Genomic DNA, 24,214 nt, shown 5'->3' with positions numbered 1-24,214 from the left:
CTCTGGTGAAGCCTCTCACCCACCGCATCTCTGGCCTGTACACCAGTTCTGTACGAATAAATAAATAAATCTTTAAAAAAAAAAACTCATTTAAAAAAATAAATAAAATTTAAAAATCTTTATATATATACATACATATGTCTTTATATGTATGTATATATATATGAACAATGTATCTAAGACAAGCTCTGTGACTCAAGGAAGAAGGAAGGCGGCTGGAAAGGTGGGCTACCTGGATGGACTCGAAGGCCAGCACCCCATTCTCCCAGGCATTGAGGATTTCCAAGATGGCCGCTGAAATGCTGAAACAGGCCTCATGCCACTTCATCTGCCTACAAGGGGACAGATGGGAGAAGAATCACCACTGGGAGGGGAGGATGGGGTGAGAGAGTGTTGGCTCTACCCCACCGCCGCCTCAGTGAGGGCACCCGGGCACTGACACCAGCTTCATCTCTGAGGAGTTGTTGAGCAGGGCCACCAGGGACTCTACTTTGGTGGAGTCGGGACGGAAGCATGGGTGGTCCGGGTTCAGGATTTTGCCTTCCTCAGGCATGCAGGTCTGCATCCAGGTCTCAAAGAAGGGCACTTCTGCTCCTGTGCTTGACTCAGACAGAATCACCTGGGAGAAGAAGGGAAGGGCACACCCTGCACTTCAGTTTCCTGCTCCGCCGCTTCCCTTCACTGAGCTGAGCAGGACACACTGGTCTCAGAGAAGACAAGGCGATGTTGCCACCTAGTGGCCAGAGTGGGGGAAGGCTGGGCTGTAACCAAGAGGACATCCTACACTTGACCCAGGGCCAGTAGCACTAACTGCCTCAGAGGCAGCTGGGGGCCGGGGAGGGAGCCACGCTGGGCCTCTCCTTGCTCTCCGCCTCCTGCACTTGGTGTCCCGCATGCCCTGCTCGCCTCACTCACCTCAGAGCCATAGGTCTGGGCCACATGGCACAGCATGAGGAAGGAGATGTCAAAGAGCAAGGCTCGAACCGAGGCTGCTTTGGCTGTGAAGAACACGGAGGCTGACCCGCAGCCCAGGGCAGGGATGGAGCCCCCTCTGAGCTGGGGGGTCAGGATTTGCCTCAAGGAAGGTCAGGGACCAGGTGGCTCCTTCAAAGCTCTGAGGCTCAGAATCCTTTCCTTGGGTCTTAATTGAAACATCATCCTTTCCTTCTAACCAAGGCTCCTGACACCCTCCTGCCCCCTAACAGCCAACCAAACCATAAAGGGGTGGGGCCGAGACAAAGGGGAGTTTTAGAGGAATCCTTTTCCCAGCATTAACTGGTTTCAAGGCTCCCCAAAAGCTTCAGTCAGTCATCACTCAGAGGACCAAACAGCCTGTGCAGGGAGAACACAGACATCTCCCCCCGTCGCGCTCTCCCTGTCACCCTCCTTCAGGGCTGGGCAGGCTTGGGGGCTCAGAGCTGACTTACTGCTCTCTCCGCTGCTGTGTGTTGTGAATTCATTCAAACTGGGAAAAGAATGGAGAAAGGTCACGTCAACCAGGCAAAAACTGAGCAACACCAGGCTTGGGAGCTAAATCTGCCCAGAGGGTGGTTACCACAGTCTGGATTACAGGTAGAACTTAACGTCAACCACTGATACAGAAAAAGGAATTGATTTTTAAAAGATTTCTAAGACCTAGAGAATGGCTCACTGAAAGGAACAATCGAAAATCTCCAAGCCAACCAAAACAGTCGGCAGAATCTGACAGCCCCCTAAGAATGGGGCACACGCAGAACCTCACCATGCCCACTGACGGGGCTGTTCACTCAGCAAACGCCCGCCCCCACCCCCCATCCGGCTGAAGGGAAGAGGGCACTGCTGGCCAGACAGCCACCTTCCTCCAAGGTCCCCAGCAGATGCTCGCCCTTGGCAAGGCCTCTCCGGGCAAACGCTGACCCCAGGATGTCACCTCAGTTCTGCTACCTCCTCAGACATGCCTCCCCTAGCTGGCCTTCCTTACTTGATGAATTTCCGGGCAAAGGACTTTAGCTTCCCAGTGGCGGCAGCAGCAGCCAGCAGCAAGTCCAGGCTCTTCCCGGACAGCATGTGGCCCAGGACCCCCAGCAGCCCCTCCGGGGACTTGGAGTGGTCTGCATCCATTGTCTGGGGATACAACAGGAAGTCAAGGCCTGAAGACCACTGAAGACCCCTAGATACAGCCTAGCCACAGTTTCTCCTGCACGCTTTTGTTCAACAGGGGGCCACACCTGCGCTGTGACCTGCACTTTTGACTCCAATCTGGAAAGCTTCCTGGAATCTAACCCGCTCTCTAATCCGTCATCCTTGACTAAACTGGTGCGATGGTGGTGGGCTGGGGCGGATGCCTTCACTGCTGGGAGGGTCCCCGCTGCTCCCACCACCCTGACCCACGTCAAAGCACCTCCCTCAGTGCCCAGCCGCAGGTGAGCTCAACCAATGCCAACTTCCGACAATAGCAGCCCTTGCTCTCCGGGCTATACTCCCAGAGCAGCGATGTGCACAGGCAGGATGAGGACGGGGACCTCTATCATCTCGAAGCAGCAGCAGAACGGAAGCGCGGCCCGGGCTCCCCAAGAAGGGCGGCTCAGCTCACCTTGAGGATGTTTGTGACGGTGGGCTCTGCCCGGAGGATCAGCCCGGGGTTGGGCTGGATGTTGGCGTTCTCCCCTGACTTCAGCTGCGGGGCGTGCTCCCGGTCTGCTGTGCTGTGGCCAAGACCAGGAAAGAGGAGGAAAGGTAAGTTCCAGGCACGCACCCTGGAAGTCCCAGAAGAGGCACAAGGTGGGGCCAGGGGCAGCGATGGGGTCAGGGTGAAGTCTGTGAACACCATCTGATACTACAATCAAAGTTGTTCACTGGCCATTACATCTAATTCAAAAGTTCACTCAGGTTTCCCTGACTCAGCACTATGAAGCCATCAGCAGCTACCACAGCACGAGTTCGACCCCTGGCCAGGGAGCTGATCCACATGTCCCAGCAGACCTCTCCTGACCCACCTGCTGCTCCCCTCAGTAGTAGATTTCAGTCGATCCACCTGTTCTGCTCCCCACTCTGTCTCTAGTGAATCTCACCCCCACACCTCTGGCCTTCACCCCCGGTTGAAGAGGTGCAACATAAATAGATCTTAAAAAAAAAAAAAAAAGAATATCCACTCGGGATTGAAGGAAGGTGTGGGCATTTTATTTTGATCACACAGGAGGGCAAGAATTAAAATGTGGTACCCTTGAGCATGAAATCAGGGTCTCTTGCCCCTGGTAACTCCAGGCCCGGTCCCTGTCAGCTGCAACCCAGATGCTAGAAGGAAAAAGTACCCAGGAGCCAAACCTTCTTGAGAGAGCGAGGTCAAGGGTACCTGTGAACTGCCCACATGGCCTCACACTTACCGCTTGGCCATAAGGTTGTCCACACTGGCCTCAGACAGAAGCCCCTGCTTGCTGCATTCCTGGAGTAGGAAGTCCGTGCAGTCACAGCTGTGAGGGAAACAGGAAGAGGTACTGGGGCCACAGCAGCGTGGAGGGGGTTCCGGGGAGGAAGGAGGCAGGACCAAAGAGCCTCCCTTCTTTAGAAAGAGGGCCTCTGGGGGGCCTCTGGTAGCACAGGGGTTAAAGCTCAGCACTATGAAGCTACCACCAGCCACCACGGCCCACGTTCCATCCCGGCCAGGGGGTGACCCACATGGCGCAGCAGACCTCTCCTGTCTCACCTGCTGCTCCCCTCTGCAGTGTGCTTCAGTAGATCCATCTGTTCTGCTCCCCACTCTGTCTCTCACCCCCCCACACCTCTGGCCTACACCCCTCTTGTATGCAAACATAAATAAATCTTTAAATAAGATAAAGAAGGCTCTGGAGGGGAGAAGAGCTGGGGTCCTTGGCAACTACAAGGGGAGCAAGGAGGAGACAATCCCCAGGCTGGTCTGGCAGAAAAGCGGGGGAAGAGCCAGGGAGGGGGCAGGGAGCAGGGGCTCGTACTTGCAACGCTGGTCAGCTTTGTCCAGCAGGGGCGTGAGCTTCAACAGGAACTCAAAAGCACAGTTGACATCCTCAGTAAAGTCCTGCAGAGTCAGAAACTGCCACCTGCCTGCGAGGTCCAACAGCCCCCCACACCTGGGCCGCAAGCCCACAGGGGCCCCTGCTGTACGTACAGGCCTGCAAGCCTGTCCCCGTGACTGCCAGTGGCTGGAGGGGTGAAGCATGAGGAGCCAGCGCTCCCAGAAGGGCCTCCTGGGGGGCTCAGCCCAGCATAGGGGGCGTCTGAGGATGCAGACACTCAGGTGCATGAGCTGCTGGCTTCTCCCAGGTCCACCCCAATTCTGCGGGTACCTCCGTAGCCCTGCTTCTGTAGGTCAGACACAAGGACTCACCTGCTCCCACGCCACCCAGCTCATCTCTGCAACTCACCTTGTCGCCATGAGAGTATTTCTTCAACTTCACCAAAACCTGTGGGATCTGGAAGGTGAGGTAGGGGGTAAAGAGGAAGCTCAATTTCTTCTCTCTTTCACTCAGAACTAAAGGCATCCCCTTGCCCCCTGCTCTGAGCAGAGACAAGACCACTCCTGTCCTGAAGTGAAAGTACTCCTTGACAGGGCCCTCCCTGGTGGTGCCGGGGTGAAGCTGCAACACTGTGAAGCTGTGCGCAGCCACTGCAGCACGAGTTCCATCCCTGGCCCCCGAGGTGACCCAAAGGGCGCAGCAGACCTCTCCTGTCCTGCCTGCTGCCTCCACCAGCAGTGCATTTCAGAAGACCTGCCTGTTCTGTTCCCACTCTGTCTCTGGTGAATCCTCTGACCCTTACCTCTGGCCTAAACTCTAGTTCTTATATGCATAAACAGATTTCTTTGGGGAAAAAACAAAGGCAAGAGCACTCCTTGACAGACCAGCAAGCTAGCAGAGACCCACATGCCAGGCATCCTCAGCCTTCAGGACCCAACATCCGTCAACAGGTGGGGCACCAGCAAGGTGGACCCGGTTCTGAGGTCCAGGACCCTCTCCTCTTCCTCCCTGCTGCCTGGACCAGTCTGGCCGATCACAGGGCTGCATGGCGGCTCCGTACTAAGAAAGGCAGAGGCCTGCCAAGTGGGCTAAATATAGCCCGGGGACTTGCAGAGAAAGCAATCGATGGCAATGTGTGCTGGAGGACCTGGCAGGCTGGGCACCACGCCAGTGGGCAGAAGCACGGGGCGAAGGGCCGCGGCGTTCCCGCTCTTCCTGGACCACAGTGCTCGCGTGTCAGGTACCTTGAGGAAGGTGAAAGCTGTCCACTTGAGCTCCTCCATCCCCTCTGGAGATTCAATGAGCCCCACGAAGCAAGCTTTCCAAATCTCCAGGACGAAAAGCGGGGTGGGGATATGCTGCGGCGAGATCAAGGGTGAAATGTAAGAAAGTGCACCCCACAGTCATCTCAGGCCTGGCTGGGCACCCCCCACTCTCACATGAGGACCTGGGACGTGAGGTACAATGGCAGCCATGGGCAGGGCTGGCCCCACCTTCTAGCATGAACCAGGAGGAAGCCCAGGAAGCTGCTCAGAGGGCCAGGAGGAGCCGCCCTCCTACCCACGCCTGGCCAGGGCCTCAGGGAAAGAGGAGCAGTTCCGGCCCCACCTGCATGCGCTTCACCATCATCAGCTGTTCCACCAGGGGCTGCATCTCGCCCGTCAGGTTCATGGTGCCCTCGAGCAGAACCACCGCGTGCACTGTGGGGAAGCCGGTCTTGTGCAGCTGCTCCGAGTGCATGGACAGCATGGTGGGGATGCTGAGGGCAGGGGACGGGGTTAGCGGGGCCAGGAAGAGCCCGAGAGGGCGGGGGCGGGGGCTGGGGCCGGGGCCACCTCTGCCCACCCGCACTCAGTGGTGGGTCTCTCGTGCTTCACCGCAGCCACCCTGGGAACCAGGTACCTCCTGATTAGCGAGCCACACTGCTCAGCCTGGCTCCGGAGCTGGGGGTTGCTGAGACTGGCCAGGATCTCCCCAAGCTTCAAGAGGGAATGTTCCACGGCCGTCCAGGAGGCTGGTGGAGGAAAGGAAGCGCAGAAACACATGAGGACAGAGCAGCACTGCCCCAACGCTCAGCACCCGCTAGGCCCACAAAACCAGGAAGGGAGGCTTCCCTCAGGGTGATGTGGAGGCCAAGAGCCTGAGGACAGCATGCACTGTTTCCAGAAGGGGAATGAGCACCAACAGTGGACACCAACCCAGAAGACACCCGAGAGCCCGTTCCCAGAGGCCTGACCTCCAGCGGAGGCACACAGCTGGCCTGAGGGCCCAGGTCTGGCCTCTCGCGGGCAGAGGTGGTGCCCAGGGAGGTGGGAGGCCAGTGACTGGACAGGGAGGGGGCCACACCGCACTTCAGGGGGCCAGCAGTGGTGTGACTCCTCTCCCAGGCAGCTCCCCAGCCCACTCCTTGCAGCCCCTGCTGGCACGGCCCCCACCGCTGGGAAGCCTTTCCTCTCACTTCCCTTCTCTCACCCTTGTGGCCCTTCAAGTCTTGGTTCAAGCCCAGCTCCTCTCACCACTTACCCCACTGTGCAAGCCTGCACTACCCTCCTAATCGCCTGCCCTCCCGGCTACACTGCGCCATTTATACACCTAATCAGAAGTCGTCACTTGTCCCACAATTCCAGAGGGTCAAATGATCAACAGTAGCACCAGCTTGCCCACTAACCGCCACATGGCATGGGGGTGGGAGGAGACAAAAACATAAGACTTGAGGTCCATTCAGTTAAAAACTCATTCACTTTTCAGTCAGGAAACATTTGTCAAGTGCTCGAGACAGGTAAGAAACTTAACATCTCCACACCATGATCATCTTTCTGGACTTTTCACTGACAATGCAGCATGTTTTGAGGTAGAACAGACTAATCCTACAGTAAGTTCCCCAGCCAGGGCAGAGAGCCTCAGGTCTCCTGAGACCTCGGAATAATGCAGCCTAGCTATCTGGTGACTGGAGAACGAGAGTCTTAGGGGTCCCAAGCCACAGCAAGACTATGGCCTCTGGGTGCCATGTCCAGAAATACCAATCTTCCCTCCCACCAGCTGATCAGTCTGTTCTCAGGCTCTGGAAGCTTCCCCGGGTCCACACTTGCACTTGAGTTGAGAGGTGTGCAGCACGCCAGGCCTGAGGGCAGGCAGTGCCCATACCTCACAGGCCAGCTAGGTGCCACGCACAGGCCAGCTGAGGTGCCACTCACAGGCTCATGAGTTACCACGGAGCCAAACACAAGGCGGGCAGGCGGTATGCTTGTCTCGGCCTCTCATCTCCTCACACATCTACGTGCCAGTCTCGCTCCCCACTGGCACGTAGGCTTGCTGAAGGCAGGGACCCTGCCACATGCTTCTTTGGTAGCCCCCTGCCCCCCGCCCCCAGCACCTGGCACAGTGCTGGGCATATAACAATGCTCAGTAAATACCTGTTGGTTGATTGGCTCGGGTGCCACCCTGCCCAAGTCCCTGGGATGTATGCAATGCTTATGGGGAGAAAAAAAAGGAAGTGGGATGATTTCGGATCCTTCTGGAAAGAAGTGGGATGGCAACCTGCCTCTCCCCTCTCAATTAAAAGAACCAGCTATGGGAGCAGTGGCAGGTGGGGCACGAGGGAGCCAGGGCACATACAGGCCTCCTCTAGCTTGGCGATGTGCAGCAGGGCCCGGTTCTTGGTGCTGCTGAGGGTCTTCTCCAGGCGCTGCAGGCACAGCGCCAGCAGCTTCTCCGCGGCGGCTGGGGTGCCCGCCTCCAGCCCCTCCCGCAGCCGCTCTGCAGAGGCTGCAGTGCAGCGCAGCAGCCAGTGGAGGGCGCTGAGAAGGGCCCGGCACAGCCCGATGCACTCCTCGGCTTTGCCGTGACAGCTGCGGGGGAGAGAAGGCAGCAGGATCTGTCTGGGCCCCAAGGCTGACATCCGACCCACACCCATGCTCCCCCTGTGTGCCTGGCCCTCCCCTAGAGGGAAGAGAGTGAGCTGGGAAGCCAGCAAAGTCCTTGTCCTTGGGCAGACACTTTGCCCTGCTGGCGCCCACTGGACAAGATTTCAAGTGAGCTACCTGAAAAGAGGGAAGAGCCTTCTTGTCCTAAGGGAGTAAATGGACCAGGATGGGGGTGGGTGGGCAGCCGGGGGAAGAAGGGCACCAACCCCAGGGCTGGTCTCGGGGGTCTCGGGTTGTGCCAGGAGCGGCCGCCTCACACAGGACAACGCTGGGAGGTGGGAGGCCTCACCCTTCATTACCTCAGCCGGTCACAAAACATATCCATGATATCCAGCAGAGCCTGGACGCACAGATCCCGGGAAAAGTCATCAAACTGTGGAGAGAACCACGGAGATGCGGGGACCACCCCAGTCAGCCCCCCGTGGCCGCACTGGGGCAGATGTGCCTGGGGCAGTCTTGCTCCTTCAGAACGCTGTCGTCTACTTCCAGTCTCAGGTTTCCAACTTGGATCCTTTTAACACTGGATTGGCTACTTGGCGGTCCTGTTTCCAGGACCCGATGCCGCCAACGGAAGCAGCAAGGCCAGTGGAGCCACGTGAACTGCCCGTCAGAGGCTGAGGGACCCCCAAGTGGGCCCTGCCTGCCACTAGTGGGCCTCTGCCCCGCCCCACCAGTGGCCGTGGTCATACCTTACTGATAGCTGTGAGGACGGAGGAGTAGGACACCATCTGGAGGGCAAGAAACATACAGGTCAGATCAGCAGAGCCCCACAGCTGAGAGGAACCAGAACACCAAGGAACAGTGGTGCAGCACTCCTAAAACCTTGACCCCTTCCTCTGCCCACTAAGACAGAGGCAGACTCACTGATCTATGTCTGTGACCTAGTTGTCCAAATATGCATGTTAATTTAATCTTGCATTGATGACTACTATGAATATGCTTCTGGTGGGCATTTAAAAAGAACAGGCGCAATTCATAAAATATATAATGTTCATTTATTAAAAAGATAATAAACAGGGCCCTCCCTGGTGGCGCAGCGGGTTAAAGCACAGCACTGAGAATCTGAAGCCACTTCCGCATGAGTTCGATTCCCGCCTGCCCCGGAGGAGACCACATGGCGTGGCAGACCTCTCCTGACCCGCCCGCTGCTCCCCTCAGCAGTGTACTTCGTCGATCTGCCTGTTCTGTTCCCCACTCTGTCTCTGGTGAGGCCTCTCACCGTCCCTGAGCCTCTGGCCTGTACCCCAATTCTGTATGCACAAATAAATAAATCTTTAAAAAAAAAAAAAAGATAATAAACAAAACAGAGGCAGTCACACGAGGCACTGTGACCTAACCCCCTTCTCTCAGACCCAGTGCAAATGACATCATCAGCATAAACCCACGGAGGTGATTTGGGGGTACTCAAAGGTGCCTCTCACAGCCCACTCTACGCAGGCTTAACTGACTGCAAGTGGACGGAAGGATGAACGAGCATGAAGTCTCACTTCTATTCCTGCAAGTCCTGCCAAAGGTGACTGTGTCCTCACAAGCCCAAGACAAAACACTGCGTACCACACAGGCAGCGCCTGCCCCTGGACACGGGTGTGTTTCCTCACCTGCCTACTGCTCTCTAGGGCTCCTGTGGCACCTTCTCTGATCAGCGCAACCTCCCCCTCAAGGCTGAAGTCCTTCCTCTGTGCTCCAAGTAACCCCGTCTGCTTGTCACCACACGGGATGCTTGCTGCCACCACCAAGTGGGGAACTCCATGAGGGCAAGGACACATCTACCCAGTGACCACCATGACCTTGCTGCAGATGTTTGCAGAAGTTAAAAACACACTTTTACCCGGCATTTCCCAAAGTTGCACTGTCTAATCGGAAAACCACTTCATCACATGTGGCTGCTTACATTTACATTTAAATTAGTTATTCATTAATTTAATAGTCAATAAATTATCCTAAAAACTTATAAAATAGTAAAATGAAATGTAAAATGCACTTCCTACTAGCCACATTTCAACCACTGGACAGTCACTGGGTGGCCTGCACAGGACACTTTCATCACCATTGAAGTTTCTAGCATGTTGAACCAAAGGGCCCTTAAGATGTTAAAAATTTCATACACATGCACACTGAGAGCACCTATGTTATACAAACTCAAGAAAATCTGGATAGAAACATATGTAAAAGGTTTCTTTCTGTAGGAATTTTTTTTTAAGATTTATTTATTTATGCATACGGAACTGGGGTACAGGCCAGAAGTGGCAGGGGCGGTGAAAGGATTCACCAGAGACCGAGTGGGGAGCAGCAGGTGGGTCAGGAGAGGTCTGCCATGCCATGTGGGTCACCCCGAAGGTGGGGGTGACCCCCCCCCCAAGCGGCTGCAGCTAGCTTCATAGTGCTATGCTTTAATCCACTGGCGCCACCAGGGAGGGCCCCTGTAGGAATTCTCAGGACCACTATATACTTGCTCCAAAGTGACCGGGATGAAGCAAGGACTACTTTTCTAATTATCTGACCAAGGAATTTCATCTAACTAGCATTTCCAAAATATATTTTGGGAAATTCTACCTGACCAGGGAACTCCCTGAGAATAGAAAGAGTATTGAAATTATCTGTGTCTCTAGCACTAGCCCAGGGACCAACACATAGCAGGCCCTCAGTCAGTTTTTATTGTTTTGGGTTGATGACTTCAATTAACTGCCTGCATTCTGGCAAAATGTTACCTTCAAACAAATTTCTGTGAGTAAAACCCACGCATCACCGTCATAAGATTGGCGACATTCCAAAGGAAAAGAATTTGCCCTGGATGAAATTAAACCCTACAGGGCCTCCCTGGTGGCACATGGGGTTCAAATGAAGCACTGTGAAGCTGTCCGCAGCCACCACAAAATCCCCAGCCAGGGCACTGACCCACACGGTGCAGCAGACATCTCCTGTTTTGCCCACTGCTCCCCTCCGCAATGTATTCTGGCCAATCTGCCTGATCTGCTCCCCACTCTGTCTCTGGTGAATCCTCTCACCCCCTGGCCTAGACCCCAGTTCTGTATGCATAAACAAAGAAATAGAACCCTACAGCAAAGGTTTTTTAAAATTGTTATATTTTTTAAAAAATTATTTGATATGCTAATAAAATATGAACTGGACTATGGAAAGTATTTACAATGGTCTACTCAAAATCACAAAAGACATTTTAAAAAGAAGGCAAAAACAGGAAACAATGACAGAACTTAGGATACTCAGCTGCTTCATGTGTTGTCTAACTAGCGGAATAGAAATTTCCAAGATTTCAGAAAGCTAAGTCAGCTTGCATGATCTTATCAGCAAATTTCATGCAAGGCAAAACCTTCTGCAGTTTCTCCAACATGGGAACAGAAAGTGCGCTGTTCAGACCTCTTTAACCAGTGTTCTTGGATAAACAGGAGCAAAACACACAGAGGACTCAAGCACAAGACCGGTGTTCAGTGCCACGAGGCCAGACGCGCTGGCGAGGCCTGGGATGTACTGTGAAGCCACAGCTGGCCTGTCAGTGACCAGAAAGTCGGGCGTCTGCCTGGGGAGGATGACCACGCGTTCGGGCCAGTGCGTGTTTATTTATACCCATGTCCCCATAGCAAGCACCTGGCAGGGCACTGAGCCTTCCTGACACCAACCTGAAGGGGGAGCTGGACGTCCCCAATGGAAAGGGACCCCCAAACCACCAGAAGAGAAAGGCTCAATCTTGTATCTTCTGAGAAACGCCGCCAGCTAAAGTGAACTAAGCTTTCCAAATTCAGACTTCCACTTGGGAAGTTTTTGCTAACTGTATCAATAAGGCACAGCTACTCCAGAGGCCTAAAAATACTTTCCACGTGGTGAAGTGTTTTTCATAGCAGGATTTAACCTATTTCAGTCTCGGGATAGCTATCCACAGGGAAGCGCCACACCACCACCGTCCCGGGCCAGGCTGTCTGTGGCCCATGGACACCTGGCCCGCCCGGGCTGACCCCGCAGCTGCTCGCTAATCCCGCTGCTTCTTCCCCTGCGACACCCTCGGCCCTGAGAGCTCTCCACATGCAGAGCCCTGGACCCAAGAGCCTCTTGACACTGAAGAAGAATCAGTGACTAACTTGGCACAGCACTTTACAAGTTGTGGAGGTCCTGCACGTGTATTTATTTCCCTCTCAGGCTTACTTCAGCATCTTTTTTTTCTCCCTCTTGTCTTTCCCATCAGTGTTTACACACCTCAAGATTCATGTTTTTTGAAAGAACTTCCCACTGACCTGACATTTCCAACCAACCACCTTCCTCTCCTACTTGTCACAGAACCAAGAGTTTTCTGCAATCACTGTCTCTACCCGACCACCTTCTGCTTGCAGTTTGATGCACTCCAACCCCCGCTGCCCTCGCCACACGGGGAATCTCCTCCTGAGTCATGAACAGACTCCTGGTGTGAGCCTTGTGGCCGTCCTCCATGCTGACTCCTCGCGGCACCTGACATGACTCTTCCGTATCTTCAGTCCTCTCCTACCTTGGCCTCTGTGGATACCTCCCTCAGCCTTACTCAATCATGACAGGCTCCCTGGGCATTTAGCCTGGTCACCTGCTGGCTCGCTCGCCACAATCTTGGGGCCACCTCACCACACCCACGTCTGCAGCTAGCACCTGCAGCAACGCCTCCTCAGCTCCAGCTATCCCCTCCTTCTGAGTTCCAGCCGTTCTATTCAGTGCCCATTGAGCACCTTCTCTCTGGTAGCCCCCAGAGGGGCCTCCGCCTACTCAGATGGCAACTGAAGGTACCATCCCCCCTCCCCGGCCCCCACGTACAAAAGCACTGCCTTACTCCCTGTGCCCCACAGCAGTCCAGTCACGTGACCAGAAGCCCAGGCACCAGCCTTGCTATCTCCCTCTTCCTCAGGTCTCGCATCCTGGGAATCACCACATCTGTTCAATGTCACTTCCTAAATCACTCCCCAATTCACTGTTTTTTCCTGTTGCCTCTCCCCAAGTTTATGCTGGTCTCATTTCTTCTCTGAATTACTGCAATAGCATAAAGCAGGAAAGGGGGGGGGGGTGTCCATAGCCAGACCTGACTTATCACCGTTTTTGCAAATAAAGTTGTTTTTTTTTTTTTTAAGATTTATTTATTTATTCATACAGAACTGGGGTACAGGCCAGAGATGCAGAGGGTGAGAGGATTCACCAGGGACAGAGCGGGGAGCAGAACAGGCAGATCGAAGAGGTACACTGCTGAGGGGAGCAGCGGGGGGGTCAGGAGAGGTCTGCCACAACATGTGGTCACCTCCGGGGCAGGCGGGGATCGAACTCATGCGGAAGCGGCTTAACCTTCTTAGTGCTGTGCTTTAATCCGCTGCACCACCAGGGAGGGCCCAAATAAAGTTTTATCAGAACACAGCCATGCCAATTTTTTCATAATGTCTACCTCCTCTTTGGAGCTAAAATGACAGGGCCCTCCCTGGTAGTACAATAGGTTAAAGCACCGCAAGCCAGCCATAGCTACTTCAGTGGGAGTGTGAGTCCCAGTCCCAGAGGTGACCCACATGGCGTGTAAGACCTCTCATGACCTGCTCCCCCCAGCAGTGCATTCCATCCATCAGCCTGTTCTGCTCCCCACTCTGTCTCTGGGGAATCCTCTCACTGCGCCTGCACCTCTGGCTTGTACCCCAGTTCTGTATGAATAAATAAACAAATCTTTTTTAAAAAATGACAAAATAGTGTGACAGAGACTATACAGCCTGCCAAGCTGAGACTGCATATTTTCCTTTACAGAAAAAATATGCCAGCCTTATAGATCTATTGCATTTGTCTTATCTTCCTTCAACTCACTCTTCAAACTGCAACCAAAATGATGCTTCCAAAATTAAAACACAGGGCCCTCACTGGTGGCACAACACATTAAAGAGCAGCACTATGAATCTATCAGCAGCAACTGCAGCACAAGTTCAATCCCCAGCAAGGGAAGTGAACCACAAGGCACAGCAGATCTCTGCTGAATCCTTTCACCTCACACACCTCTGGCCTGCACCCCAGTTCTTGTATACATAAATAAATCTTTAAAAAATACTTTAATTACAATGCATGTCAGTATGATACAGCAGTTAAAAAAAAGTAAGATAGGGTCATCCCTGGTGATGCAACAGGTTAAAGCGCAGCACTATGAAGCTAGCTGCAACTGCTTTAGCAGGAGTTTGATCCCGGCTGAGGAGACTCACATGGCGCAGCAGATTTCTCCTGTCTCGCCTGCTGTTCTCCTCAGCAGTGTACTTAGTCAATCTGCCTGTTCTGCTCCCCACTCTATCTCTGGTGAATCCTCTCATCTCCCCTTCACACCTGTGGCCTATACCCCTGGTCTGTATGCATAAGTTAATAAAACTTTTTTTAAAAGGTCTGATAGGGGCCCTCCCTAGTGGCACAGCGGGTTAAAGCACTGCACTGAGAAGCTAAAGCCACTTCCGCATGAGTTCGATCTCTGCCTGCCCCAGAGGTGACCACATGGCGCGGCAGACCTCTCCTGACCCGCCCGCTGCTCCCCTCAGCAGTGTACTTCGTAGATCTGCCTGTTCTGCTCCCCACTCTGTCTCTGGTGAAGCCTCTCATCGCCCCTGAGCCTCTGGCCTGTACCCCAGTTCTGTATGTACAAATAAAATAAAATCTTTAAAAAAAAAAAAAAAGGTCTGATAGAGCCCTCGCTGGTGGCGCAATGGGTTAAAGCACAGCACTAAGAAGCTTAAGCCACTTTAGCATGAATTCCATCCCCAGCCCCTATGGCATGGCAGACCTCTCCTGACCTGTCCACTGTTCCCCTCAGCAGTGTACTTTGTCAGTCAGCCTGTTATACTTCCTCTCTGTCTCTGATGAATCCTCTCACCGCCCCTGCACCTCTGGCCTGTACCCCAGTTCTGTTTGCATAAATAAATAAATCTTTTAAAAAAAATGATAAATGATTATGTGCTAAACATAGAAAGCAGAGATGAAGCCAAAAGGAAAAGCAAATATAAGAACTATATGTGAACTAAGAGATACTATTTAGCTACTTAAAAAAAAGAATGGGGGAATGGGGCCCCTCCTTGGTGGCACAATGGGTTAAAACACAGTACTATGAAGCTCCTGTATCCTAGTTCTGTATGCATAAACAAATAAATCTTTTTTAAAAAATGGACTACTACCCACATAAATACATCTCAAAAACATTTATGCTAAATAAAAAAAGGCAGGATCCTCCCTGGTGGTGCAAGGGGCTGAAGTGCAGGCTCTGAAGCTCTCTGCAGCCACTGCAGCATGAGTCTGATCCCAGCCAGGGAGCTGATCCACATGGCGTGGCAGATCCCTCCTGTCTCTCCCACTGCTCCCCTCACTGCTCCCCTCAGCAGTATGTTTCAGTCAGTCTGCCTGTTCTGCTTCCTACTGTCTCTGGTGAATCCTCTCATCCCCCCCACACACCTCTGGCCTGTACCCCATTTCTGTATGCATAAATAAATAAAATCTTTATTAAAAGAAACTAATTCTAAAATACGACAAAAATGTTATTTGCCTATTTCACGCTCCTTCTCACAACTGTACATGCAAAGTTCCAGAGGCTCTACAACACATGACATTATATAACATGTCAACAATTGGAATGTCTGTATAACTCAGTAATGGATATTTCCCAAATGGCCGATCCATATTACGAAATCACTGATGGGGTGAAAAATGTCTACTCAAAGTGCAAGAGAGAGACCAATAGCTTTTAATGAGTATAAAAAGTTCACTGAGTTGGCTTTACATCACCAGCTTAGTTTTAGTGCAATATGTTCAGTTATTTGAAAAGCTTATTAAAACACCCCTCCCTTTTCAAACTACCTGATGTTGTACAGCCAGATTTTTTTATTATTCAACCAAAATAGCCTATTACAACAACTAAATGCAAAATATGAGAATTCAGCAGTCTTCTATTAAGCTAGGCATTAAAAAGGTTTGCAAAATGTAAAACAATGCCACTTGGCTCATTTTTTAATACTGTATGATTATTTTCATTAAAAAGTTATTTTAAAAGTTATTTATATTAACACAACAGTATTTTCCTGCTACTTTTAAATAAATCCATATTCCCTTGATTTCTCAGTTTTAACGTCTAAAACTGTAAATATGGAAAGATGTAATAATGTATAATAACAAAAACTTGTGAAAACCTATAATTTGTAAGTGTATAAAAGGGCCCTGAGAACAAATCTCTTACTCTAGCTATACCGAGTTTTTCTTTATTCCTAGACAGCATCATGTGATTTTTGCCTTCCAGACTTTACATATATACCTCTTTGTATACTTTCATCAATCTCCCTAGCTAACTACTCAACACTTAGGCCTTGATTTAAACATGACTTCCTCCAGCAAGCCTTCCCTGATTCCTCAGGCTGATTCAGGTGTCCCTCCCATGTAGACCCATAGTTAAGGCCGAGCTATACCATAAACCCATCCTGAAACTACTTCTTACATGTCTGTATTGCCCACTAAACTCCTAACATGTTGGGATCAGGTTTGATCACAGCTATAAACCCACAGACAAGAATTCAAGACTATTAATTGAATGAATAAGTTAATGAAATAGTCACCACCACCAAGTATTACTAATTTCATGAGAAAACTGCTCAGAGAAGTGATGTGTTCAAACAAATTCACCTATAAAGTGTGAGCTGACAACTGCACTCCAAATCTTTTACTTTCAAGCCCTCAGAAGACAGGCAGTTTACCTGGGAACTAATGGCATACTTCAGGTAGGACAGGATGAGAGGATTGGGGGAAGGTCCAATCATGGCCTGCTCCAATAGTGCTTCTGCAAGGGCAATAAAGAAAGGCTAAGTATGTACAACTTTTCAGGGTTAACCCATCCCATCCTTCCTTCCTCCTTCACTTGAGACCTGCTAGGTTGAGAATGTCCCAGGTAGCTCCTTTAGGAAAGAATTTCTTCATGTTGATTGCCCACTGATAGTCACTCCATCGCTCCTTCCAGGCTTGCAGAATTGCTTGCTTCAGGTTCACCACCTTCATGATTTCACTCCGAGGAGGGGCCAGTGGCCGTCAGCTATGAGGTAGGAGAACGCAAGCTAGAGGAGAAAGGCGACTCTGAGGAAAAACAAAGGTGGACATAGCTGAAAGGAGGACAGAAGATGCAGACAGGTTAAGGAAGGCAGAGGCACTAAAAAACAAAATAGGGCATCCCTAGAGGTGCAAGGGTTAAGTCTCAGCATTATGAAACTGTCAGCAGCCACTGCAGCACCAGTTCCAAACCCATGTGGCGCAGCAGACCTCTCCTGTCTCGCGCACTGCTCCCCTCAGCAGCGCATTTCAGTCAGTCTGCCTGTTCTGCTCCCCACTCTTTCGCTGGTGGATCATCTCACCATCCGACCCCCTAACCCGCCTCTGGCCTACACCCCAGCTCTTATATGCATAAATAAATAAAATAAGCCGTTTGGGGGAGGGGGGAAGTAAAATAGGCGAACAGTGCGGGTTAAGGGTTCTCTCAGGTTCTTCCCTCCTAAACCATCCTTCCCTGAACCGGAGCACCAAGAGGAGGGAGGCATGGAGGCTTGATACAAAGAGTAAAGAGGGCAGCAAGGGGTTAAACCAGTTCCACTTCCGTGGAACCGGCTGCGGCAGCGTCCCTCAGACCTAATCCAGACTTTCCTATTTCTGCCAAATTCCCCAACCTTAAAAGTATAGCTCCCTATTTTCTTTTCATCCACCACCTCCCCAAATTTAAGCCTACCGGACACTCTAGTTCTAGAGCGTAGGCATCGCCATCTTGGCACTTATCAAAGAGTCAAGTTTCAATTGGCTGCAAAAAGCAACCGTAAACCAATCAGAATGCAAGGGGCGACAGGTCACGCCGGGATGTCTTCTGGGAATTGTAGTTCCTTGTTCTGGGCTAGCAAGGAAGCGAAGGGATTAAACTAGTGAGTTTATTATTTCTCCTTTAGGATTGGACACACATTACAGAGATCAGGGGATGGTAGACACGGGGGTGGGGGTGGAGATGGTCTCGAAAGGCCCCTCGCAATCAGATGTCTCCCGATGTCGTCACCGGGGACCGGGCACTTAAATCCTCTTCTGACACCCTTTCATTACCCGCTAGTTAGCAGGCACAGCCAGGGTGTGGCGTTCGTTTAGCAATATGGTTCTTTCTCTTTCCTGGCCTGTTTTTGTTCTCCTAAACCCCTGGGTCTACTAGAGTTCTCATTCCACACCCGTATTCCAGAAAGAGCATTGAGGCTCTGTCAGTTGCACACACATCACCACATCACTCCCAAATCTGGGGTCCTCCCAGAATCTCTGTCACTACATGCTGCTTGAATAGAAGGAGAAGGATGAAATGAAAAGGGAAACAGCTTTAGGGTTCAAAAACAAGGACAGCCTCAGAACTGCCAGAGCCAAGAGAATCTAAGGACGATGCTAAACGTAACTTGGTATCTTGCATGTGACTCTAGAACAGAAAAAGAAGGTAAAAACTAAAGAAATATGAATAAAGCATGAACTTTAGTTGATACTATCGATATTGGTTCATTAATTATAGCAAATGTACAAGACTAGTGTAAAATGTTAACAAGAGGGGAATTGAAGCATGTGGGGACCCTCTATATTTTCTAATTTTTTTTCCTGTAAATCTGAAGCTATTCTTAAATAGCAGCATCAAAATCAATGTGATGTCACTCTTATCCTTTGGAACCATATTAGGGAAATTATGCCCAGGACTTTCCCCGCCAGAAAGAAGCCCAAAAGCAATACTACCCACCTCTGGCTTCACTGTCTACACCTCCCTACACACAGCCCTGCCCCATGGACAGATTATTCCCTAACACTAACAACAGAGACCAGAGAAGACATGGACCCCTTCAGCCAGTGTCTTGCCACCCCTATTTTCAGCCCCACCCTATATCCAAAAGAGCCTGATACCTGTCTACTGCTCTGTTCATATCCCCCAACCACCATTCTCTGACCACCTTCTCAGAAGTAAAATCAGTCCCCATGGGGAGGAATTTGGGAAGGCAGCCCACTGCACCTCTGGAAGCAAACTTACGGGCTTTTAGCTCCTGGGTATCTGGAATATAGTCTACATAGGGAGACAAAGACTCCTGTTTCAAATGAAGGGGAGCATGCAGCTGGAGGAGGCCTGGATCACATCCCTGTAAGGTCATTACTGCCTCTGGACCAGACACCCACGCCCCCTCCATTCTGTTCCCTTTTGTGCCTGCCCAATTGACACCACTGGGAAATAGTGTTTATAGAAAACAGCTGCCAAATATGTGTAGCAAAAACTTCCAAAGCAGAAAGGAGGAACAACCCAGAGTCCTCACATTTTACCTCCAAACCCCTCATACCCACCCCCTACCCATACACAAGATGGCCTTCTGCCTTCTCTGCTGTCACTCATACACCTGGCCTCCCTTTCTCCCACATCCCTCACTCTACCACTCCCCTCCTCTCAGTCCTTTCCAACTACAGCAGCCTCAGACACCACCACCCCCCATCACCACCTCCCCCCCCCCCCCCCCACCTGAGCCAATCTGGGACCCTGCAGCTCCTTCCCCAGCCCAAACTGCCTGGCTTGGAGAGACACTGTCAACAGTCAGTGCTCCTGACCGACTTAGTGGGTGTTGGGTCCGCTCCACATGAGAGGGGAATGTTTGGGCCCTGAGGGTAGTGATATTCTGAGCTCAAACTATCCCCCTCTGGCAGGAAGCCTGGCAGATCTGAGGTGGGGGGGCCTCCCCACTTCACAGTCACTTGGAAATGGCTTTTGTAGCTGGGTCTTCTGCCTTCCTCTCCCCACCCCCCAAACCAGCAGTGCCTTCCCTAGACTTGGCAGGGTTCCCCTGAGGACTGGCCCCCTAATGGAGAGGTGGACTCCCTTAGCTCTGGGCAAGGGCCATTTTCAATTTGTGTACTTTGACTGTCCTGTCTTTCTTGTCTGTAAATTCAGAGAAGTCTTTTCTCACACCACCTCTCCTCCCTACACCATGAAAGCTTCCAGGACCCACTGGAGCTCTCTCATTGCCCCCCACCTGGACAGCACTCCATAAGACCCCACCAGAGGGTGAGAGAAGAGCGGCTGACATCCCCATGGCTGGAAAAGGAAACCCTCACCCCACACAGCCCCTCTCCAAAGCCCACTTACTTTGTTTTCTTCTGGCCGCAGCATCATAGCATCACCTCGCTCAGCACTGATGAAGGATGAGCCCCCACCAGCACTCTCACTTTGCCCCAAACCCAGCCTCTTCATCTCGCGGACTGGTCTGGCTGGAGAAGAGGGGCAGGTGGATGCCAGCCAGGCAGAGTGACATGGCAACCTAGCCTTGGAGCAGCAAAGGAGCTCCGGGAGCGGGGCACCGGGTGGGGAACCTGCATTTTGGGGACCCAAGGGGAAGAGGACATGCCTTATCTAGGCTAGAAAGAAGTGGAAGGCAAGTGGCAAATCTAGACCCAGAAACCCAGGAACACTGAAGCAGAGGGTTGGTAAGGATAAAGAAGGTTTCAGCTTCCTTTTCTCCAGAAGGAAACTGAGTTCCTCTCCCTTCAATGAAAGGTCCCCCTCTTTGGATGCTTGGGGGGAGGGGGGCCTGTAGAGCATGCATTGGCAGCAGGTGGATGGGGAGAGACAGTCCCTCCACACAGTGATACCCAGCTGGCTCTGACCCAACTCCCTCCCCCAGCAGTCCCCACTTTGAAACTTTGAATCTCTGCTTTTCATCTATCTGGGGGAGGGGAGGGTGATGGAGAGGACTAGAGGCTGGCCCTACCTCAGGCACAGCTCCAGGGCCCCTCCAGTTCTCCTCCCTGTCTTTCCACTGCCCCCTCCCCATCTTCTGGAGGTCCAGAAACAGACCAGCCTGACCTAACCAGCCCTTGGAGAAGTTGAACCCATTACAAAACCGAACCATTTCCTCTCTATCACTGGGAAGGATGCCTTCCCTCCCACACCCCCAGCCCAGAAAGGCAAGGTGCTGTGAGGCAGGGGCCAGGGGTGGCAGGGAAGCCCGCCTTCCTGGGCATAGCCCCTGCCACCACCCTCCAGCCCTGCTAGGTCCTGGTCTCCACACCAACCTGTCCCATCCCCTCTTCCTCCGGAGGGGATGCTGCAGGAAGGGAAGGCCCCAACTCTGATCATAAAGGAACTGCCCGTTCCCCCTCCCCTAATTGATCCAGCCACAAAGGCAGGGAAAGGGGGTTCAAAAGTCAAACCAGAAGCTAGGAAAGTTTGGGGGATCCAATCCCTGGAGCATAGTAAATGCTCAAAAAAAGCAGGCTGGGGAGGGGAAAGTGTGTCAAATGAACAAATGAAGTGGAAGAAAGAAAATCTGGAGAAGGCATCAGTTTCTTTTTTCCACTTCTTGCCCCCAAAGCAGGCTCCGCCAGGCCTGACTCCCTTCCCTGGCTCCCTTTTTGTGACCCATAACCAGAGCACCTGATGGGACCACGGTGATTGATAGGAGGAATTAAGTGGCCACTTTACTCTTAACAGGGTAATTGTTGGCTAATTTCCCAGTCTCTCATCTCTGCCAGCCACTTGATCTCCAAATCCCATAAACTGTCCTCCTTGCTTTCTTCCATTTCCACCATCTTTTCTTGGTTGAAAGATCACGAGGGGGAGATCACTGGGGTTATAGCTTCTCTTAGCTAGTGGTACCTCCATTTCCTCTATCGTTCCTGAACTCCCCCAATAATTGGAACTGTGTCTACGGAGTCAAGGGGTATCTGTGAGACACCTCTTCATTTGCTGACATCACACAGAGCCCATGAGATCAAATGAAATGGAGGACTCCTAAGGCCCAGGCCAGGGAGCTAGTCCTGGCAGGCAGGCAGAGGGCGGAGGGTGCTGTGTGGAGTCTCAGCTTCCAGGCATTTGGGGGAAGCACTGCAGAAAGCTGTCTGGACCCCCTGGATTCTAAGGCTGGGACCCTTGAGAAATACTGGGGTGCTTCCTAGCAACAGACTGGGAGGGAGAGGAGGAAGGAGGAAGAAAGGGAGGGGCTTGGGCTTAGCTGCTCTGATGGGAGCCCAGAGAACAAGCTGTTCCTGCTGCCTCCTTGGCAACCAAAATCTAAGAGGGAGGGAACCATCCTTGGAGGGTCTCTCGCTGTCCTCACTGTGCCCCACCCTCCTGCTGTCCCTGTGGACTTAGCCCTGGAGCAGAGAGGAGGGGGTGATGAGGGAACAGCCTGGGTGGGGGCTTCACAAGGAGGAGAGCGCAGGAAGTGGGGATGAAATGTGTCTGAAAAGAGCTAACTTCGGGAAATGGGGATAAGTGGGATGTAGCGGGAATGACATAGCACAGGGCAGAGGCTAGAGGCAGGGACCTGGACAGGCTCCTGGCATCTAGGGCGATGCCTGCTTGGAGACAGTGTGCCTTTCACTTTGCCTTTGCCCAGGTCTATTACCAGTCCATAGCAGGAGCCCAGGAACAGGAGATGAGCAGGGTGGAGGCTTGTCTTCCCACTCAAGGTGTCCCCACTCTGCCCTTGGGGAAAAGGTGGATCTGGAGAAAGTTCATTTTCTGTGGCTCTGGGTCTGGGATTTCAAAAAGTAGCCTGTCCCATAACTTTAGGACTTTTCAGCAGATAGATGATAGGGAGAGCCAGAATGGAGGGGACACGAAGTCACAGTGCTTTCACCGCCCCACCCAAACCCCCTGCCCTAATCCAGATCACTGCTAGACCTCTCCGCTGCCTGTGGGAGTGGGTGCAGAGCACAAATGTGGCTCTTGTCTCATTAATGCCTCATGCACTGGGATTCTCTCCCAACTCCTTGGGCAGCCCTATCCCAAGGGACTGTTTCCACACAAAGTAGAGCACATACCCCGACACCGCACACCGCAGCCCTGCTCCTCAGGGTTTCAGCCTGATCACTGGGGAGGTGGCTGACAGCCACCCTCCATGCACCCCGCATTGCACACTGTCCTGGCTCTGCAGAAGCAGCAGCTTGGGCCCCACACTGCAGCTGTTGCATGTCCACTGCCAGCGCGGGCTGAACCCAGAGGTTCACTTACTGCATGCTGACTCGGCACACTGCCGCTTATATTGCTTCTGCTGCAGCCACCACTGCACACTGCAGGCTCCCTTGACCCACTGCACACCCCTCCACCGTTCTCACCCATGACTGCATGCCATCATCCCATTCTGCACCCCCTGGGCTTCAGACCAGCAGCCCTTCTCATCCAGGGGACTCCAGAGAGGCACCTCCCCTCCCCCACACATTGCAACCCCCAACACCCCCAGTAAGAGAAGAAACTCCAACAGACCTGAGAAGCAGGTGGCTAAGATGAGCAGGGGCAGCCCAACTCAGTCTGTTGGTCAAACCCCACACTTAGTGAGTGATCTGCCCAGTATAAACTGGGTGATTGATAGAGTAGCTTCCCTTCACTCACACACACACACACACACACACACACACACCTCCCCAAGGATTGTGGAGACAGGGCCCCGCCCTGGGAGCCGTGGGAAGGCTGTGGCCCCCGCTGGTAAAACTGAGCTAATGACAGCGGGGGAACCGGCGGGGCCAGGGGGGGTGCTGGGGTAATTAGAGCTCTGCCTGGCCTGGGAGATCCCAAGATGAAAGGGGCTCTGGCGTCACTAGGATGGTTTTATGTCCATGAATGCAGGGGTGGGTGGGTGTGCACGCGCACGTGCGCGTGCACACGCGCGTGTACACGGGGCTGGGGCTGCCATGATGGAGATCTTTGCTCGGGGAAGGGGATCTGTTTTTGTGCAGCCCACTCTACACCTTACATTGGCCCTGGCACCTTTTGGATGCTAGTGTGTGTGGGGGAGAGTACACACAGGAAGAAAGACCACCTCTGTGAGGCAGAGTAGAGGGGTGTGGCAAGCTCAACCAGGGGACCAGATTGCTGAAGAAACTGGTGACAGTGGGTAGAAAGAGCCTATGTTGGAGGAGGCGACATTTGAAGCGAGAGGGGAAGGAAGGTGATTGGGAGTAAACCCCTCCCCGAAGGAATTTTTTTAAAATATAGGGTGATCGAAGTTAAAAGGATCTCGGGGATCAAGTGCCAGTCCTGGCATTTTAAGGCTGAGGAAGCTCTGCCCCTGAGTGGTGGTGATTTGCTCAAGGTCACACCGTGAGCTACTGGCAGAGAAGGGACCCGAACTCAGAAACAAACTAACCCTCTCGGGTTAGGTGTTTAGACGTTGTCTCCACTCAGAAGATGCAGGCGGCTCGTCCCTATTCCCCTCTCCATCCCCATGGCGCAAACCCCCAAACCTCCCATTCTTCCAGCAAGCGCTGGCTATTTTGTAAATGACATCTTTTACAAAATATGTCACCAAGCCCCACTCGCGCCGGAGATGTCCAGAG

At 52.4% G+C, this 24,214-nt stretch overlaps 1 protein-coding gene across 6 annotated transcripts in view; it reads right to left on the bottom strand.

The window, feature by feature from the left end:
• Positions 1-24,214, bottom strand: part of MED24 (mediator complex subunit 24) — a 31,364-nt gene that overhangs the window by 6,450 nt on the left and 700 nt on the right. For 2 of the 6 annotated variants that reach the window (XM_012726204.1, XM_012726207.1), the window contains exons 1-19: positions 17,619-17,659; positions 16,771-16,975; positions 16,603-16,685; positions 8,581-8,619; positions 8,191-8,264; positions 7,584-7,816; positions 7,382-7,438; positions 5,871-5,982; positions 5,577-5,727; positions 5,213-5,326; positions 4,377-4,424; positions 3,948-4,030; positions 3,363-3,449; positions 2,573-2,684; positions 1,961-2,103; positions 1,428-1,465; positions 916-998; positions 441-619; positions 233-332 (exon numbers count right to left, since the gene is read on the bottom strand). In XM_012726204.1, the coding sequence (XP_012581658.1) occupies positions 233-332; positions 441-619; positions 916-998; positions 1,428-1,465; positions 1,961-2,103; positions 2,573-2,684; positions 3,363-3,449; positions 3,948-4,030; positions 4,377-4,424; positions 5,213-5,326; positions 5,577-5,727; positions 5,871-5,982; positions 7,382-7,438; positions 7,584-7,816; positions 8,191-8,264; positions 8,581-8,619; positions 16,603-16,685; positions 16,771-16,900 (1,866 nt within the window). In that variant the 5' untranslated portion in view covers positions 16,901-16,975; positions 17,619-17,659. Of the gene's footprint in view, positions 1-232; positions 333-440; positions 620-915; positions 999-1,427; positions 1,466-1,960; positions 2,104-2,572; positions 2,685-3,362; positions 3,450-3,947; positions 4,031-4,376; positions 4,425-5,212; positions 5,327-5,576; positions 5,728-5,870; positions 5,983-7,381; positions 7,439-7,583; positions 7,817-8,190; positions 8,265-8,580; positions 8,620-16,602; positions 16,686-16,770; positions 17,097-17,618; positions 17,660-20,024; positions 20,078-24,214 lie in introns of those variants that run through there. The other 4 variants (XM_012726206.1, XM_012726205.1, XM_012726209.1 and 1 more) reach the window with 4 other exon arrangements.

Source organism: Condylura cristata, unplaced genomic scaffold, assembly GCF_000260355.1.
Source record: "Condylura cristata isolate star-nosed mole 26May11 unplaced genomic scaffold, ConCri1.0 scaffold00017, whole genome shotgun sequence".
NCBI lineage: Eukaryota > Metazoa > Chordata > Mammalia > Eulipotyphla > Talpidae > Condylura > Condylura cristata.
Note: the sequence above shows the minus strand (reverse complement) of the source record. Positions and strands in the feature narration are given on the sequence as shown.